Raw genomic sequence first — 19,004 nt, 5'->3', positions numbered from 1 at the left:
CCATCTGCAGAATGCCCAAATACTGTTTTTGCTCAATTTTGAAAGGACCAGTTAAAACAAAAAGTATACCCCAAAGCAAGCCCCAATCTGCAAAGAGTCAAGCAAATATAAAGGACTGCTGTTGCTATTATTATTGTTTTCAAATAGGGTTAGTTGACCATTTTAATAATGCCTGCTTTCTAACAGACATTAATTCTTGATTTTCTTAAACACTATTTTATTTTTAACAGTTAGATAATATCAAAATATGAGTGAGCTTATAATTCCTTATTGCCAAATGTGGGACATATCAAAATGGAAATGAAAAGGACCCATTTTATGATTTTATTTGATAAATGAGCCTGTGTTTCATCATTACAGGTACCCGTGGTGGCCATCCTGGGCTCCGGGGGGGGATTCCGAGCCATGGTAGGATTCTCTGGTGTGATGAAGGCTCTGTATGAGTCGGGGATTCTGGACTGTGCTACCTACATTGCTGGTCTTTCTGGATCCACATGGTTAGTATGCATTTTACATCTTGGTTTTATCACCCTAAATGATTAGCATTTATCTACCTGGAACCAGAAAAAAGTGTTTTAAAAGTTGACATTAACTTCCAATTACTGAAATATTCCAGCTTGATGCAGAAATTTGTTTCTTAAAAATATTTTTAAGGCAAATTCATACCTATTGATGACTCTCATCATATGTTTGCTACCTTTAAATCCATTTGTGACTTAAAATGTAATAGTTAAACATAAAAAATAGATCAATTGAAATAATTCTGTAGAAATATCTCATACGTGGAATAATGTACTCCACCCATAATTAATTTAATCTTCCTATAATTTACTGATTTGTAATCTTGCAGTGATGATGTCTAAGTCCACATGATTCACTAGGTATTCATTTTCTTCTTTAGGGCAAATAGAGTGAAATGCAAGATACTTTAGTATACAGAAGAAGGAAAACAACTTTTGAATGAATAAATGCTATAAATTTCAGTGATTTATATCTGACTAATTATGAAATTAATCCTTTAAATGTATCTAAGCTCAGCTAAATTTGGATAGAGTTAAGGCATCAGTATGTATAATATTTGTAAATATTTGTATACTGTAGGTCTGCCTTTTCAAAAATATATTTGTAAAACATTCTCAAAGATGATACTTAGTACCTTTTGGTTTGCTTACCTCACACAAGCACATTGAAAATCAAGTGTCTTGCTTAGCTGTCCCAAATAAAAGTATCACCTATTACAGAGTGGTTTACAAGGCCTTTTAGTCATTCAGCCTGTGGTAAAACTTATCTTTTATAATATTGTATTGTATGTAATTATATAACATAAGTATTATATAAGTATATATTATATAATTGCAATATATATGTAATAATATATATTATGTATGTCTGTATTTTAAAATTTCTGTATCTTCTCACCCCATGAGTTGGCTGTGAGCTTCTTCATTTTTCAAGCAAAGAAAATATGACTCAGAAGTCAAGTGATTTGTCCAAATCATAGCAGTGCCAACATAGAAACTCAGGGTTTCCATCCCCTATTCTGGATTCTTTCAACTCAACCATAACCTTTTCTTGTACAGCTATCTATTCTACCTAGAGAGTCACACTTAAAGAATCTATAGTTCCTTAAATATTTTGAACCAGATTCTGTAGCTGAAAAACAGGAACCTAGAATCATGATTGCCATCTATTTTGTCTGTCCCCTCAACATGATTTATCTCTTTTGAAAGAAGGGTGTAGCCCATCATTATTCCTTCCCTTGAAGGAAAGAGCAGGCACTTGCCTGTTTAATGAGTAATATGAATATGATGGAAAAATTTAGACCCTTAGATTAACTTCACCTACTCAGGCATTTTATTATTACTCTTCAGATAATTTTCTTTATCTATTCATTATTTTTTTTAGATCCCTGTGGTCCAGCACTGACTAATACGTTGCAAGAAACTTGTCTTCTTAAACTCATCTGATAGAGAAAGACCAGAACTTCAGTGTTATTTGCAGGGTGTAATGGTGTATATTTGGGCTTAATTAGAGCTGCAGTTATTGCTTTGGTTATAAATTTAGGGACACATCTAAAATCCTCTGTCAGGGTTCTGAAAAAAAAATAATCAAGGGAATTTTAAATATTACAGCCCAATCATTTAAATGTTGTAGGTAACCATTTTATACATACAACATTTCTGCTCTATCCATCAATGTCTGATTTCCTCAGATTAGCCTTCTTTTATTTGTTCTGTCTCCTTAAAGGTAGTGTACTCCTAAGGGCTTCCCAGATGGCTCAATAGTAAAGAATCTATCTGCAGTGGAGGAGACACAGGAGATGTGGGTTCGATCCCTAGGGTGGGAAGATTCCCCGGAGAAGGGCATGGCAACCCACTCCGGTATTCTTGCCTGGAGAGTCCCATGGACAGAGGAGCCTGGTGGGCTGCAGTCCATAGGGTCACAGAGTCAGACATGAATAAAGTAACTGAGCATGCACATGCATGCACTCCTAAAATTCTTAGAATCCCTTTTTACCTGGAGACCACCTCATTTCCAAATATAATGATGTCTTTTGAAGTTATTTTCCTTGACTTTTGCAGGGGATCTGGGTGGATGAGGTTGGGAATTGAGACATTTCATACATTGAATTGTCACTCTTTCAGATCCCACCTATCTTGCCCGCCGCCCCCCCACCACCATCCTCTCTGGTTGCTCTCTCTTCATTGTTGTCTTTTCTACTTCTACTACTTTTCCCCTTAAAATGAACTTTTCTCCAGAACCTCCCTTTAGTTCCATTATATTTACACATCTTCCCTTGGTAATCTCACCACCTTCTATCACTTGAGTTATTATCATCAGTTGTTTCATTTGTAGATCTCCAAAACATCCAAAAAGTTAGTGGGCCAAAAAAAAAAAAAGGAAGAAGAAGAAGAAAGCAAACCTTAATAGACAATGCAAAGTATCTAAGGGTGGAGAGTGCTTCACAAGTAGTGGGTATTTTAATAGAGCAAAAATCTGTGAGAAGCTTCACTTACAAATGGGTTTAGAGTTTTCATGGTTTTAGCAAAAATTAAAGTAGATAAAGTAAATGAAGGGCACCTTTGATCATGAAATTACCAATAAGAAATGAATAGAATATGAAAGGAAAAAAGGTGGGAATGTGAACCTCAGTAGGAGCCATTTACTATTTCAAGAAGAGGAATATAGGACCCAGGAAATGTTTTTGTTTTGCTTTCAGAATGTAAGGTCTAGAGTGTTTTTGTAGAAGTCTGAGGTAAAGGAAATAGTGTAGAGGGATAGATGAATAAAGAAACAGATGGATCACGGATAGAAAGAGGTTTGGGCAGAGACAGGATAGGGACAAGATAAAAAACTGTCAACCATCAGAAGACATACTTCTTGAGACAAAAGAAAAAATGGCCAGGATGATTCATATTAACAATTTTCTTTTGAAAAGTATAGAGGAGAAGGTAGACGGTTCGAACGAGGGATTCAGAAAGACTTGGAAAAACAAATTACCCTCTTGTGTAAGTTTTTATATTCTGCTGATCCATGACCATTCCCTGGCACAAGTTAGGTAATACGGGAATCTCTGGAGAAGGCTGGGACCTCCCATCATGTTTTCTGTGATCATAGAAGAGAACTTTATGTAAGACAAAAGCTTCTCTTGTAATTGCTGCTGCCTTTATTGTAATTATTCCTGAAATTATTTTTGGACGATGGTTGTTGTTCATTAAATAGAAAGACTAGCCAACCAGGAGGACTGGCCTGAGTGAACGAGCGGCAATAACCCTGCGTTCTCTCCCTAGGTGAACACAATGCTCTCCCTCAGCACAGCTGTTCCTTTGGAGTATCAAGGGGTGGGGGATTTTTTTTCTCCTTTTTTAATTAATAAATTAATTTTTATTGGAGCAGAGTTGCTTTACAATGTTGTGTTAGTTTTGCTGTATAGCAAAGTGAATCACCTATTTGTATACATACATCCCTTCTTTTTTTTTTTTTTTTTGGATTTCTTTCCTATTTAGGTCAGCCCTGAGCATTGAATAGAGTTTCCTGTGCTACACAGTAGGTTCTCATTGGTTATCAATTTTATGCATACTATCAATAATGTAGGTATGTCAACCCCAATCTCCCAATTTATCCCAACCCTTCCTTCCCTCCCTTTGTGTCCCTGTGTTTACTCTCTACGTCTATATCTTTATTTCTGGTCTACAAATAAGATGTTCAATACCAATTTTTTAGAGTCTGCCTGTATGCATTAATATACGATACTTGTTTTTCTCTTTTTGACTTACTTCACTCTGTGTGATAGTCTCCAGGTCCATCCATGTCCCTACAAACGATCCAGTGTCTTTCCTTTTTATAGTTTGAATAATATTCCATTGTATATGCATGCTTCATCTTCTTTACTCACTCCTCTCTTGATGAACATCCAGGTTACTTCCATGTCCTGGCTATTGTGAATACTGCTTCAGTGAACCATGTCTTTTGGAATTATGATTTTCTCTGGGTATCTGCCCAGTAGTGGGATTGCTAGATTATTGGATATTGACTGCTGTATTTGTATGGCATTATCACTGAAAGGAAAGATGAGAGCTGTTCTGTGCCTATAGACCATAAGACCTGATTTGAAGCTATAAGGTGGAATTCAAGAATGAAAACTTTCAGTTTAACAGTCTGAAGAATTTGTGGGACATTGAAAAGTGAGCCAATTTTAATAGAAATTGACCCATAAGAAATGATAGACTAAAAGATGAAGAGTGTGTTAGAAAGAATATGTTGTTTGAGGTGGGGACTATGCTTATTTTGTATATGCTAGTGAACCTCTCCCACTTGTCACATATTTAATGACTAAATGAAGATTTGCATAAGTAATTGCATTTTGGGGAAAATTAATCTAAGAATTTCTCTAGGGTTTCAGGATATTTGCTTCAGTGTTGAGGACCTTGTTAAGCATGTGCAGCATTAGTTGCATATGAGAATTACTTCTGGAACTTTTTTAAGCACAGAAATTCTAAATCTTTATCCCTGAAGATTATGATTAGGAAGGTCCTGAGGCACCAGGCACTAATATTTTAAAACATCAACTCTGTGATTTGGCATCAGGAATTGAGCTGAGAATTCCTTGCTCTCTGGAATAATTTTTTAAGTTGTTTTTTAAAATTTGTGTTTAGCCTAGAATGCATTCATATGAAGAGAATGAGGCGTCCCATCATATAAATATGTTGAAAAACATAAAGGTGAATACAAAAGTTAAAAAAAAAAAAGTTATTTAAGGAAAATTGACCGTTGCCTTCTATTCCATTTTTAGCCATCACCAAAGCAAAAATTCAAGTCATAGATGTCACTGCAATTATGTCATCAAATGTCTATCCAATTCACACTTGTTAATTCTAAGGGAAATGGGCTTATAAATACTGAACAAGCAGAGAACATTAGCTCCAGAGCAAATGGTTGAGGTGTTCTAGGTCTTTCTGTCTTTCTATGGAACTTATATACTTGAGCCAACCTTCTCATGAGAGAGGAAGAAAGAAAGGGGAAAGAGACTCCCCATGTGAATTAGATAACTTCAACCTTTAGATAGCAGAAAATGGACTGCAGCCATTCTACGTGGAGCAAAAACAGAGAATTGAGCTGACATCCATGTACATTTGACCTTTGATAAAGACCTACCTCTGAAATTGTGGCACAAAGTCCTAGATTTTGAGCAATTCTTTAATCTGAGAGGAAGGATTTTCAATCTAGATCCAATGGGAGGAAGGAACAAGAAAAGAGGAGGCTCCAGATTTTTCTGGAGGAAATTTATGAGGCTAAGGTTCTTGGTAAAATCATACATTGACTCATTTAAAGACCAAGTAAATATAGAGAAGTCTTAAGTAATGTAAATGAGATTTGAGTAATTGCGTCTTTCTGCTGAACTATTAAAAACAACTTCCAATAGCAGAATTATCATGTTGTTTCCTTTTCACCTACCTTTGAAAAATTATTCTGTGGCTGAATTGATTTCTACTGACATCAAGTGTTTGATTCGTTTCCTTTTTCTTATTTTTAATCCTGCTTCATTAAGGAAATGATTTAATGTAGCTTTACAAGTAAAGTAAAACTGGATTTCATGCAATATAGAAGTGGGAAAAAAGTTTCAATATATGTGTGTTGTGTGTGTGTGTGTGTGTGTGTGTGTGTATATACATATATATATAACTATAAATTAAATTAAAAATTCATGCTATAACCTGTAGCTTCGGGAGGCATGAGACATAGGCTTGGGTTTAAATTTTCTAGAATTCAAGGCTAAATCCAAACTATGCATAGTTGTATAATATACATTTTTTATAAGTTAAGGGCAAGCCAGCAGTCCATGGATATAGAACTTATTCTTGATAGTAAGTAAGAACTCGTAAATAATTTCTTAATGTTATCATAAAGGATGAAACACATGAATAGTTCCAGAACTAATCACTTAGAGACTCAAAGAGAATTTTTATTGTTCTATTTATATTGTATCTTTAAATATAAACCAGTATCATTACACCAATATGTGCATTTATTGAAAAGTATGAAGTGGTCCAGAATTGGATCATTGTTCATATAGATGAATCATGTAGTAGACCTTGGAGTAGCTATAGAAATGAATGGACTTTCCATCTTTCTGGCAACATCAGCTATGTTTTTAGAAGATATTTGTTGATTATACCAGGCTTGAGTTCAGAGTAAGCCTGTTTGATTTATCTTTGTTGTTTTTGTGTTCAGTCTCTAAGTTGTGTCTGACTCTTTGTGACCCCATGGACTGCAGCATGCCAGGTTCCCCTGCCCTTCACTATCTCCTGGATTTTGCTCAGATTCATGTCCATGAGTCAGTGATACTATTGCATGTTATGAGAAATGTTAAGAATCCAGTTTGTGTAATAAAGATCTTTTAAGAATTTTAAATTTTTTTGCAGCGCGTATGTTTCATGTTTGGTCTATAATCACTCTCCATTTGTTAAGTTATAGTTAATCTCAGTCTGTCTCTAACTCTGAATCCAGCACAAAATTTCAATTCAATGTGTAGTGGGAATTATTTGGTCTCTAAGACCTGAAATCATTTTAAAGATTTTTTAAGAAATAAAACCTATCAGGGGAGAGGACAAATTTAAATCTGAGTTCTTCTGTTATTAACTGGGGAACTGTGAACATGCTATTTAAATTCATCAATCCTCTGCTTATCTTTAAAAGAGAAGAATTATTTTAAGCTATCACAAGTCTTCAAGACAATAGCTTAGGAGCAATTAGCCTGCTCAGGCCTAGAACATACCAGAGTTAGTTTTCTCCCCTGCATGAAGGGAAGATAAATCACTGTGATGGCAATTTGACTTGAATATAAGGAAACAAGAGTTTTAAATATATTTACTATATTCTCTTTGGTTGGATGGAGTGGTGGAATATTTCATTATTTTTGTGCTCTCTGTTCAATAGTTCAAAACACCATGCTTGTCATATACTAGGTGTTGGCTAATCATTGAGATAAAAACAGATATAAATAAGTAAAGTTTTCCCTGATGGTGATCACAACTATTTAAGGGAGACAGTTAAGAAAACTAATAATTAATATTTAGTATGAGAGCTACAGTAGTAAGGATACTGGTTTCCAGGAAGTTTGTAACTTCATTTATCATCTCAGTATCAAATACTAAGAGATATGTTGATTTCCAGCATCACCTTAAGTGGCCAAATGGCTGGTGCCAGAATCTTCACAAGAAAACATTTACCCGCCAGCACTATTCTCTCTAGGATTTCACCGTTAGATTTGTATGCTCAGAAATTCTGACATTTACAGTTGGCAAGACTTGGGATTTTTGTCTCGTTGGCCAATGGACAATTAAAACAAAAACCACATGTATCAGGAGAATTAGGCATTCACAATAGTCTGGATAGCACATTCTCTATCTATAGATAATCACCATGGAAAGTGAAATTATCAGATTGCTTGGCTAGTATTATATACAGGAAAAAATATAAGTGAAGTATTAATCACTCAGTCGTGACCAACTCTTTGGGAACCCATAGACTATAGCCCACCAGGCCCCTCTGTCCATGGATTTCTCCAGGCAAGAGTACTGGAGTGGTTTGCCATTTCCTTCTCCAGGGGATTGCCGGAGCCTGCCGGCAAACGAACTGGTCGAGAACGCAATTACCAGAGTACCTGAGAAATATAAGACTCAGACAGACTTAGAAAGACTTAGACAGACTTAGAAAGATGGGGTTGAGAGGGACAGAGTCAGCTTGCGTCTGACTCTGCCAACTTTATTGAAGAATACCACACCTATATATATGCTAACAGGAGTTGCTAATAGATCAAAGGTTTGCATATGTGCAGAGCTACAGGCACAGATGTTTTAAATTCCTCCACTTAAGATCAGTAAAGCATCACCCTAGCGCCCAACATGATTAAGATCAATAGAACATTAACTGGATAGAAAACAGGCTTCAATCATGACGAGTTTATCAGCAACAGGTGAAAGATCGCTACAGCAATTTCCTTGAGGGAGGTGAGAAAGGCCAACCTGTGCTTTAATAAATCAGGGGTGGCGGGACAGAGAGGGACCTCTTGATCTCTCTCAGAGCCAAGAAGGAGCCTGAGCAGTCAGGCTGGCTCCCCACATCTCCCCCTTTTCTTTTGACTAATGGCCTTTATATCTCCCTCAAAGGAAATGGCTGCGTTTGCAAATGGGAAAGCATCAACAATCTTTTATATATCATTTCAGATAGGCATTGACAAATGCAAGAACCAAAGGTTGTATTCACAAATCCATCAAGTGTTATTTGGGGCTACGCATCTTATACTAGGACTATTTTCCCAATTTGTCCCTGGCCATTTAACAGACTTGTTGGCATCCATTACAGTCTTACATTTTTGGGTAGGCAATAGTCCCATATGTTTCATCAGGTTTCCTGGGAGTGTTCAGCCTTCAAATGTTGGTATATGAGTCTTTTGCTCCCAGCAAATGTCAGCAGGAGTCAGTAGCTGTCCTTTTTCAGGGGTCGTCCAGAAATATTCATCCCAAACTTGATGATAATCACCTTCAAATTGATCAAGAGCACTGGGGGAAAGCTTGATTAATTACTGCACATGCTAATATAAGAACAATATAGGCCAGAGCAGATCGGGGTTGAGCAGTGTCAACGGTCATCCTTCTTGCTTGTAAGATGAACTCATGCATCTGCAGATCTGTCGGGAATGCATTTCTCTGCTGTAGAGACAGCCGACTCAGTTGCTGGTTCAGTGATCTTCTCCGTCTGGCGTACCAGCCTTTCCGGGAGCCAGCGCGGTGTTTTGGCATCCTGTGGAAAAACACATACATAACCCCTCCCCCAAATTAATACTGGATCCGGACCATGCCATGAATTGTCTAATGGGTCTTTCCATACATCCATCTGCCAAAGGTGATTAGGTAAGAGTCCATGAGGGTTGACACCTAGATGAGGGACTGGAAGAAATTGAGGACAAACAGAACAAATTAAAAGGCTGTAAGAGATATTGAAAACAGACTTTGTGAACCACTGAAAGTTCGACTTCTTGAGCGAAGGTATATCCAGTCTGCCAGGAAAAAGAAGTATTATTAACCACAAAAGCAGAAAGACAATCTTTTAAATCTATAATTATTTTATAGGTTGCACGTGGTATCCCAGCAGGTGAGGGCAAGCTGGGCTGGAGTGGTCCCATAACCACCATAGTTTCATTAACTTTGCAAAGGTCTTGTAACAACCTCCACCTGCCAAACTTCTTTTTAATAAGAAATATGTGGGAATTCCAAGGGGAGCTGGATGGCTCAATATGTCCTAATTGCAACTGCTCTTGTATCAATTGCTCAGCTGCAGAAATTTTCTCTTTAGTCAGGGGCCACTGATCAACCCAGACAGGTTCATCAGTTTTCCAACTGATTGGGTCTGCACTAGTTGGGTAATACCTTGATTATTTCTTCCTAACCCCTGCTGGGGAAGTAACCCTTGATTCATCATTTCTGGGGTCTGAGGCTGGCCCCTCACCCAGTTTCCCGACTGTGGAGGAAGAGGTTTGCCTTCTATATCCATTTTTGATCTACAGTCCCTGGTCCAATGTTTTCTTTTTCTTTTTCTTTTTTTTTTTTTTGCATCTGGGGCATACATCAGGATTCTTTGTACTATCTAAATTATTTTTCTTAGGACATTGGGCCATATGATGTCCCAGTTGTCCATATGAAAAGCAATTGCTGGGAGGCCCTCCCTTTTTCACACTACCCTTGTTCTTAGTCTGTTGATATAGAACTTCCTTGACAGTTTTTCCCTGGATAGCAGCAGCCATAGACAATCCCTGAAGATAGGAAGGGCCAATGTCAGCACAAATTCTTATATAATCTGTTAAACCCTCATACTCAAAAGCCTGCTCTTCTAAATCATCTGGGTCTTCAGGGGAGAGTTCTGAATCAGAATCTTGCTCGAGAACAATAGTCTCAGCATTTTTTCTAGGACCTGGAATTATTGGTGAGTCATATATGTGCTCTACTACCCTCTGGGGAATATTCGAACATTTGGGTGTTATAAGTTTCAAAGCTGTTTCAAGTTTCTTGCTTTCGTGTTCTGGGGTCAAACAAAGTCCATAGGAAATAAGCATCAAGAGGAACCCTATCTGGCCCATGGAGAGTATAAGCAGTTTGAATTTGTTCTCCCACATTTGCCCAAGTTTCCAAGTTAACAGTTCCTTCCTCCAGGAATCAAGGACAAGTTTCCTCTATGAAAGCAAGAAATCTTTCCAGTTTCCGTTTAGACACCAAAAACTCCTCTAGCTTTTAACATAATTTTTAACATAGAAACAAAGAACTATCTACTACTATTTTGCCCCATGAGTTTTACTCTCAACTATACCCTCTCCACCCGCAATCATCCACAATGCCTGAACTCGCAAATACCTCCCGCGGGAGAACCTTCGGTCTTCGGGTGGCTGTACGCTGGAATCCGTCCACGTCCCTGTTCGGGCGCCACTCTTGCCGGAGCCTGCCGGCAAACGAACTGGTCGAGAACGCAATTACCAGAGTACCTGAGAAATATAAGACTCAGACAGACTTAGAAAGACTTAGACAGACTTAGAAAGATGGGGTTGAGAGGGACAGAGTCAGCTTGCGTCTGACTCTGCCAACTTTATTGAAGAATACCACACCTATATATATGCTAACAGGAGTTGCTAATAGATCAAAGGTTTGCATATGTGCAGAGCTACAGGCACAGATGTTTTAAATTCCTCCACTTAAGATCAGTAAAGCATCACCCTAGCGCCCAACATGATTAAGATCAATAGAACATTAACTGGATAGAAAACAGGCTTCAATCATGACGAGTTTATCAGCAACAGGTGAAAGATCGCTACAGCAATTTCCTTGAGGGAGGTGAGAAAGGCCAACCTGTGCTTTAATAAATCAGGGGTGGCGGGACAGAGAGGGACCTCTTGATCTCTCTCAGAGCCAAGAAGGAGCCTGAGCAGTCAGGCTGGCTCCCCACAGGGGATCTTTCTGACCCAGGGATTAAACCCAGGTTTCCTGCATTACAGGCAAGTTCTTTACTGTCTGAGCCACGAGGGAAGTCCATTATATCCAGAAAAGTCCATTTATTCACATGGCTCTCAATGTGTTCTGTTATTAGTGTCTGATGGTCAGATAGGGATGCCCATTCCTAGAGAATAGAGAGTGGAGAGTTGGCCCAGGAGGCATTCTCTCCTCTGGACTATGTAAGGGAAGCCCAGTGTTTCCTCTGAGACCTCCCCTTTACATCTGGCTATTTTCCGAATGATGCATTCTTTTCTTAAATGAGTTAATATCTTCAATCAGAAGATCAGTTAATCAACTACTTCCATTATTCTTTCTTTTTGTGATAGCAGAGATGCCTGCTTTCTTTGGAGACTACTTGCTATGTGATGCCCTTTATCTTTATTGATTATCTTTTGTTTTCTTTACAGGTATATGTCAACCTTATATTCTCATCCTGATTTTCCAGAGAAAGGGCCAGCGGAGATTAACGAAGAGCTAATGAAAAATGTCAGCCACAACCCTCTGTTACTTCTGACACCACAGAAAATTAAAAGATATGTTGAGTCTTTATGGAGGAAAAAAAGTTCTGGACAACCTGTCACCTTTACTGATATCTTCGGGATGTTAATAGGAGAAACACTAATCCACAATGTAAGCTCTGTCTCAGTCTACAGTCCTTTTAATACAAGAAGACAATGTATATCATGTTTTTAAATAAAACAAAATGTAATGCATTTTAGTAAAAGTCAGTTGACTCCCATTATCCTGTAAACATGCACTGAGTACATACTCCCTGCCAGATATAACTCTTCTACATTTCACGCTACAGTTGTGCTTGCTAATTTATTCTAGCTATATGTGTCAATTATATGTTGTTGTTGTTGGCTGTGCTGCTTGGCTTATGGGATCTTGGTTCCCCAACCAGGGATAGAACCCACACTCTCAGCAGCTTGAGTGAGGAGTCCTAACCCCTGGACTTCCAGGGAACTCCCCATGTGTCAGTTTGGATGGATAGGTAGATACTTTTGTATTCTTTTTCTTTAGAAAGCTACACATTTTAACCCTCAACTGCCCATTCTGCCCAAGTAGCAATGTTTTTAGATAAAGAAGTGAATACAAGTAATATTTAAGTGGCAGAGGAAGAATGGAGGTTGCCTGGAAAAAGCCAGAAAAAAAGGAATGAATCACATAGAAGAAACACATTTGACTCATGACCATAGGGTGATATTTTATCTGAAGATAAAGTAGGCGGGTGGAGCCTGTGCCAGAGAATCTGGGGGCTAAATTCCTTCTGGGCTCCATTGCTGCCAAATCATTTTCCAGTTCAAATGTCAACATGGTCCCCAGAGTTATGGCTGTTTTTCAGAATAAGGATGATTACTTCCAGTGAGCTTTTATTTTTTTTCAGGATCAGAGATTTCTAGGTAATAATAAGGCTAATTTTTATCATAAAACTTTTAAGGGTCTTGATTGGAAGCACTGTTTTACATAGATTTTTTTTTTCTTATCTGTAACAGTTTATGTATGTAAAACCTTTTCTTTCTTCTGTGAACAGAGAATGAACACTACCTTGAGTAGTTTGAAGGAAAAAGTCAATACTGGGCAGTGTCCTTTGCCTCTTTTCACCTGTCTCCATGTCAAACCCGATGTCTCAGAGCTGATGTTTGCAGGTATGGAATTTCCTCTTGCAAAACATTTCCTGGAAACTTGGGGAACTGTGGTTCTTAGTGATTTTCTTTAGAGGAAGATGATAAGCAATTTTAGTTGCTTATTTTAATATATTTTCTGTAACATAAAAATGTTTGTTTGAATATCTAAGAATGTTTTACACTAGATAACTTTCTGGTTGCAGAGATATCCTATGAAACTAGTTACTAATATATCTTCATTCAAATCAGTGGGAAAGGAGATATAAAAAAGTAGTTCATGAATGTAGTCAATAGTCAATCTTAATTATCCATTTGTCAAGGAGTTTTAACAGAATAGCTTGCCTGTTTTAGGCAATGCATATCTTTTTGCTTGCTGCTCATCTGTTCGTTGAGTTGGGTAACATGACATATGTTTATCATTTAAAACTCTATTCTAATTTTTATAATTTAGCACCTTAAAAGTACCAGTCTCATTTGTGACGGATGGTTAATAAAATGCCTCCATCTGTTAAGTCTCGGATATAAGCAGTTATTTCTTCTGTAGCTCTGCTTCTTGGTGAGTGCTCTCAGAACGATGACTCTCTGCTTCTTTCTGGGGACCACTGTTCTTCTTAGTTTGCAGTGTGGTAGCATCTATGACTGTGGCTGGTAGGACTCATTATATTTTTAGGAAAAGCACCTCGGTGACATTAGTCACATCCTGAGCTTAAAAAAACTATTGTGAATGGCATGAAATTAATTCCAGATTTATATCTAGAATTCTTTTGCATTTTTTCCAAGTCTTACTTTTTCTTCAACTGACTACCCTCAAGCAAGATTTGGAATAGTTTATAAAAGCAGTACACCTGGAAATCATTCATTCAACAAGTGTTTATCAATTATATTGACTAAAATGTTTCTCATGCATATGGTTCAGAAAGCACTTATCATATTTATTATCTCATTCAATATTAACTATAACCTAGGGAGGGAGGGAGATACATTGAGCATTGCTTCAAAGAAGAAAAAACAAAATTTCAGAAAGATTCAATGATTGCCACATACAAAGTAAGTAAAGAGCTAAGAATTGGTCTTGAAATACTTTGTTCCTTTTATGAAAATATTGATTTCTCTGATTGCTGATGATGTAGAATGTAGTGCTCCAGGCATGAAGTATGAACTCTCCTCCCCTCCACAGTATGTTACCCGTTTCCTATAAGACCTAGGAATCTGAGAAATTTACAGCAGTTATTAAAGAAGTTAAGGCAAAAGAAGAACAGAATGGTACTATGCACTGTTTCTTTTTTGGGCCCAAATTATGTGATATCTTTTAGCCTGTTTCCTCATCTGTTAAAGTGAAGATGAGAATCTCATAGTTTTTGCTAAATGAGATAAAGTATGTAAAGAACTTAATTGTAAGCCCAAACGAAGTTTCAGTAAATCTTAACAATTTGGAATCTTCTGTGAAAACTGTATGAGAAAAGTTAGAGGTCTGGATTTTAAAGATGAATTGATTTGTATATGAAAGCAAATTTAGTTGTCAGATGGGGATTAAGACATTCAATTTTATTCTAGGATAACCTAGGAGTCTAGGATAATCATGGCATACTCTGCAGTAATAAGGAACCACATTTTGTGAAAGAGATCATTGTTGTTGTCAATTGTTCAGTCATGTCCAACTCTTTGCAACCCCATGGACTGCAGTATGCCAGGCTTCCCTGTCCTTCACCATCTCCCAAAACTTGCTCAAACTCATGTCCATTGAGTCAGTGATGCCATCCAACCATCTCATCCTCTTTTGTCCCCTTCTCCTCCTGCCTTCAATCTTTCCCGGTATCAGGGCCTTTTCCAATGAGTTGGCTCTTCATATCAGGTGGCCAAAGTATTGGAGCTTCAGCTTCAGCATCAGTCCTTCCAATGAATATTCAGGGTTGATGTCCATTAGGATTGACTGGTTGGATCTCCTTGCAGTCCAAGGGACTTTTAAGAGTCTTCTCCATCACCACAGTTCAAAAGCATCAGTTCTTCAGCACTCAGCCTTCTGTATGGTTCAACTCTCACATCCTTATGTGACCACTGGAAAAACCGTTAGCTTTGACTAGATGGACCTTTGTTGGTAAAGTAATGCCTCTGCTTTTTAATATGCTGTCTAAGTTGGTCATAGGTTTTCTTCCAAGGAGCAAGCATCTTTTAATTTCATGGCTGCAGTTAATTACCATCTGCAGTGATTTTGGAGCCTGAGAAAATAAAGTCTGTCACTGTTTCCATTGTTTCCCCATCTATTTGCCATGAAGTGATGGGGCCAAATGCCATGATCTTAGTTTTTTGAATATTGAATGTAAGCCAGTTTTTTAACTCTCTCTTTCCCTTTCATGAAAAGGTTCTTCAGTTCCTCTTTGCTTTCTGCCATTTGGGTGATGTCATCTGCATTTTGAGTTTATTGATATTTCTCCTGGCAATCTTGATTCCAGCTTGTGCTTCATCCAGTCCATCATTTTGCATGATGTACTCTGCATACAAGTTAAATAAGCAGGGTGACAATATACAGCCTTGATATACTCCTTTCCCAATTTAGAACCAGTCTGTTGTTCTGTGTCTGGTTCTAACTGTTGCTTCTTGACCTGCATACAAGTTTCTCAGGAGGCAGGTAAGGTGGTCTGGTATTCCCATCTCTTTAAGAATTTTCCATGGTTTTTGTGATCCACACAATCAAAGGCTGTAGCGTAGTCAATGAAGCAGAAGTAGATGTTTTTCCATGATTCTCTTGTTTTTTCTGTGATCCAACGGATGTTGGCAGCTTGATCTCTGGTTCCTGTGCCGTTTCTAAATCCAGCTTGTACATCTAGAACTTCTCTCGATTTACGTTCTATCATATATGAAAAGAAAAGGTCATGATAAATTGCTGTTGTTGTTGTTTTGTTTGTTTGTTTTCCTTTAGCTGGTGTCTTGTGAAGTCTTGGAATGCTTGGAAATTGGTTGGTAAATATACACCTTAAGTGGGTCTCTTAATCTCACTGATTCTTATTTTCATTATTAAAAAGGATATTAATAAGTCAGTTTTATCTTACAGAGTTATTAAGACAATTGAATGAGATATGGATAATACTGATATGAAAAATATTAAAATATAATAGTTTTATTATTACTGTTATGATTCTTAGGGCATTTTCACAGTTGACTCTTTATTCTGTACTTCCAGTCAGTGGCCGTTCTCAAGAGAAAATCTCAATAAAATAATTAAAGAATGAATAATATTTTAGCTAGTAAATATTTTTGATTCATCCAGAGTCAGAAAAGGCTATTTATGTTCAATTGGTATGTTATGTTTCAACATGAACGTGCCTGATTTGGGCCAGCTGCCTGACAGATATTGTTACCGAGATAAGACAAGCCCCATTAACCTTCATTGTTAAGCTCCTATGATAAGGAGGTTCAAGCGGTTATTTCCAACAGAGTTGTATGAAACCATGAAGCATTAGTTGTGTGGATCTTGTACGCAGATAAGACATTCAAAGGTGCATGTTATGAATGTTCAAAGAGCTTGAGTTGTGGGGAAAAAAAAAAGAGGCATGTCTATAATTTATGCCTTTAAAATTTGCTTGGATTAAAATGGGTTGGCTATTTAGGAAACAAGTTAAAATATTATTTGAATTATATTATAAAAAGTCAAAGATCCCAGTTATCTTGGCTTACAGAAGTTTTTATCAGCTTTATTTCAATAATACTAGAGAATGTTTTTCTTCCCTCTTAGAAAAGTTTTAAGCATTTTCACCTTTTGAAGATTTTAAACAAATAAACGTGAGTTTTTCAAATGGTAACATATTTTTGACTCCTCTACTTCACTATATTTCTGACAGGATTTCAACCTTTAATTTGCATTGTCAGTGAATTGCAATTACTGAGCACAATTTACAACTTCACATCATGTTAAGTCTCTTAACAGACATTACAGAAGAAACACACAGTGCTCTTCCTCAAGAAGATTCCATTCCTATTAGCAAGAAAAATACACGTAGAACACTGTTGTCTGTTAGAGTATATAGACCTGACATAAAGTGTAAGATATTAGAGATTTAGTGTAGTTGTAAGAAAGACTTCATAAAGGTGGTAGAACTCGGGTTCAAGTTGAACTTGGAAAGATCTACCAATTGGGGGTGAAACATCATCTTTGTGTAAAACAGTATAACAAAATGCTCAGAAGGGATGCCAAAGGTGTGTTTCAGGGAGCAGTAAGAAGACACTAGATTTGGTTAATGTATAAATTGGTGAAGAATAGGTGGTATATTTGGAAAAACCATTAGTGTCAAGCTATAGAAAGCTTTGACTTCCAGATAGAAATGTTTTTATTCAGTCATGATAAGGGGAAACATTTAATGATTTTTGGTAGGAAGTTATTTACCTTGTGTTTTTGAAAAAAAGTATTTTGATAGTTCATATGGGTAGATTGGCACAGAAAGAAACTGAAAGCAGTGGTATTACTATGTTTTTGTAAATAAGGGCTTAGAACTAGGGAGATACTGATAAGGAAAGAGAGGAGAATATGGATGTGAAAAGCTTAAATATTACCAGTGAAATGTGTGATGGATGGATGGATTTGATGTGAGTGGATATGAGAGTGATTTCAGTTAAGATTTTTTTCTGGGCTGTGATAGCATGGTTTATAGAAACAGGTGAGCTATACCAGGAAGAAAGGTGATGAATTCCTTTCCACACAAGTGTAGTGGAATGTGATGACAGAATACCCAAGGGTAAATGCACAACAGGGAGTTGGAGATGAATAGATGGAGGTTCATGAGAGAAGTTCAAGTTTGAAATGTCCAAATTCATCATCAGAGAAATAGTAGTCAAAATAGCACGATGACTTCTTCAGTAAGGATCAGAGAGCAAATCTGCCTCTGAAAAATGTCTCTCTTTACTGTGTGCACAAAACCACAGCATTAATCAAGAAGAGATTGCTGGAGAAGTAGGAACCAGGAAATCTTTGTTTTAGTACTGTGGATAAGGGTGTGAAACTCACAGATATGAAATTACTTGTGGTGATATAGAAAGTTTCCTAATGGTCTCTGATTCATTGCTAATCATGTCTCACTAACCCCATGTAAATCATTATAAAACATACCACTTTGTCATGAAGGGTATATGTGCCATTTGGCTTTGATGTGAAATGAATTGCATTGTGTTCTCATCACGATTGTGGTTTATAACTTGTTTCACAAAAGTAGAACGTTCTATATTATTGAGTAAATAATAAAAACATACATATCCATGACTTTTTTTCCCCAAAATCTTTGAGGATAAATGTTTTAAAATTCAGAATATTTTAGACTTTGAAGTTTAAAAATATACTTATACTATATATTATATATGCTTATACTATATATTACGTAATGCCCCACTGGGGTCCTATAATCAAATAATGATTTCTTCAGTGGGATGTATTGATATTCACATTGAGTGGGATATTTAAAGATTAAGCCTCATGTAAAGATTAAAAGACTGGTTTTCTACTAAATGAATTCAGGGCAAATTTTACCACCAAATGAATAGCAAAGGAATTGCAAAATCCAGTGTGAATTTTGGAGTTATTTGAATTTCAGATTGTTGGATAAGGGGTTAGAGACATGCAAAAATTTTAGAAGCGAAAACTGGGATGAAAAAGGAGGACAGAGGGTTTGGGGTTAGGCAGGGATGCATGGTAGTTGGATTCCATAGAAAATGGTCAACAAAGACTGAACTAAAGGGTAAGAAGGAGCAAGCCTTATGATTACAGAAGGAAATAGTGAGCATAAGGGCTGCAAGGTGGGAATGAGCTTGGTCTCTTGGAGGAAATTAAGAAGGTATGTGGCTGAAGAGGAAT

The 19,004-nt window shown here is 37.1% G+C and overlaps 1 protein-coding gene and 1 long non-coding RNA gene across 2 annotated transcripts in view; one reads left to right on the top strand and one right to left on the bottom strand.

Moving 5' to 3' along the window:
- PLA2G4A (phospholipase A2 group IVA) overlaps positions 1-19,004 on the top strand; it is a 163,083-nt gene that overhangs the window by 106,649 nt on the left and 37,430 nt on the right. Inside the window, exons 8-10 of the mRNA XM_070473935.1 lie at positions 361-497; positions 11,948-12,170; positions 13,075-13,189. Coding sequence (XP_070330036.1) covers positions 361-497; positions 11,948-12,170; positions 13,075-13,189 — 475 coding nt within the window. The remainder of the gene's footprint in view (positions 1-360; positions 498-11,947; positions 12,171-13,074; positions 13,190-19,004) is intronic.
- On the bottom strand, positions 8,220-11,487 carry LOC139037441 (uncharacterized). Its single transcript, XR_011490264.1, has 2 exons — positions 10,908-11,487; positions 8,220-9,449 (listed from the first exon to the last, which is right to left on the bottom strand). It is a non-coding gene; the product is annotated as an uncharacterized lncRNA (long non-coding RNA).

The sequence above is a fragment of the Odocoileus virginianus genome, chromosome 11 (assembly GCF_023699985.2).
Source record: "Odocoileus virginianus isolate 20LAN1187 ecotype Illinois chromosome 11, Ovbor_1.2, whole genome shotgun sequence".
NCBI classification, from domain to species: Eukaryota; Metazoa; Chordata; class Mammalia; order Artiodactyla; family Cervidae; genus Odocoileus; species Odocoileus virginianus.
The sequence above is the reverse complement of the archived record's forward strand: the minus strand, read 5'-3'. Positions and strand labels throughout refer to the sequence as shown.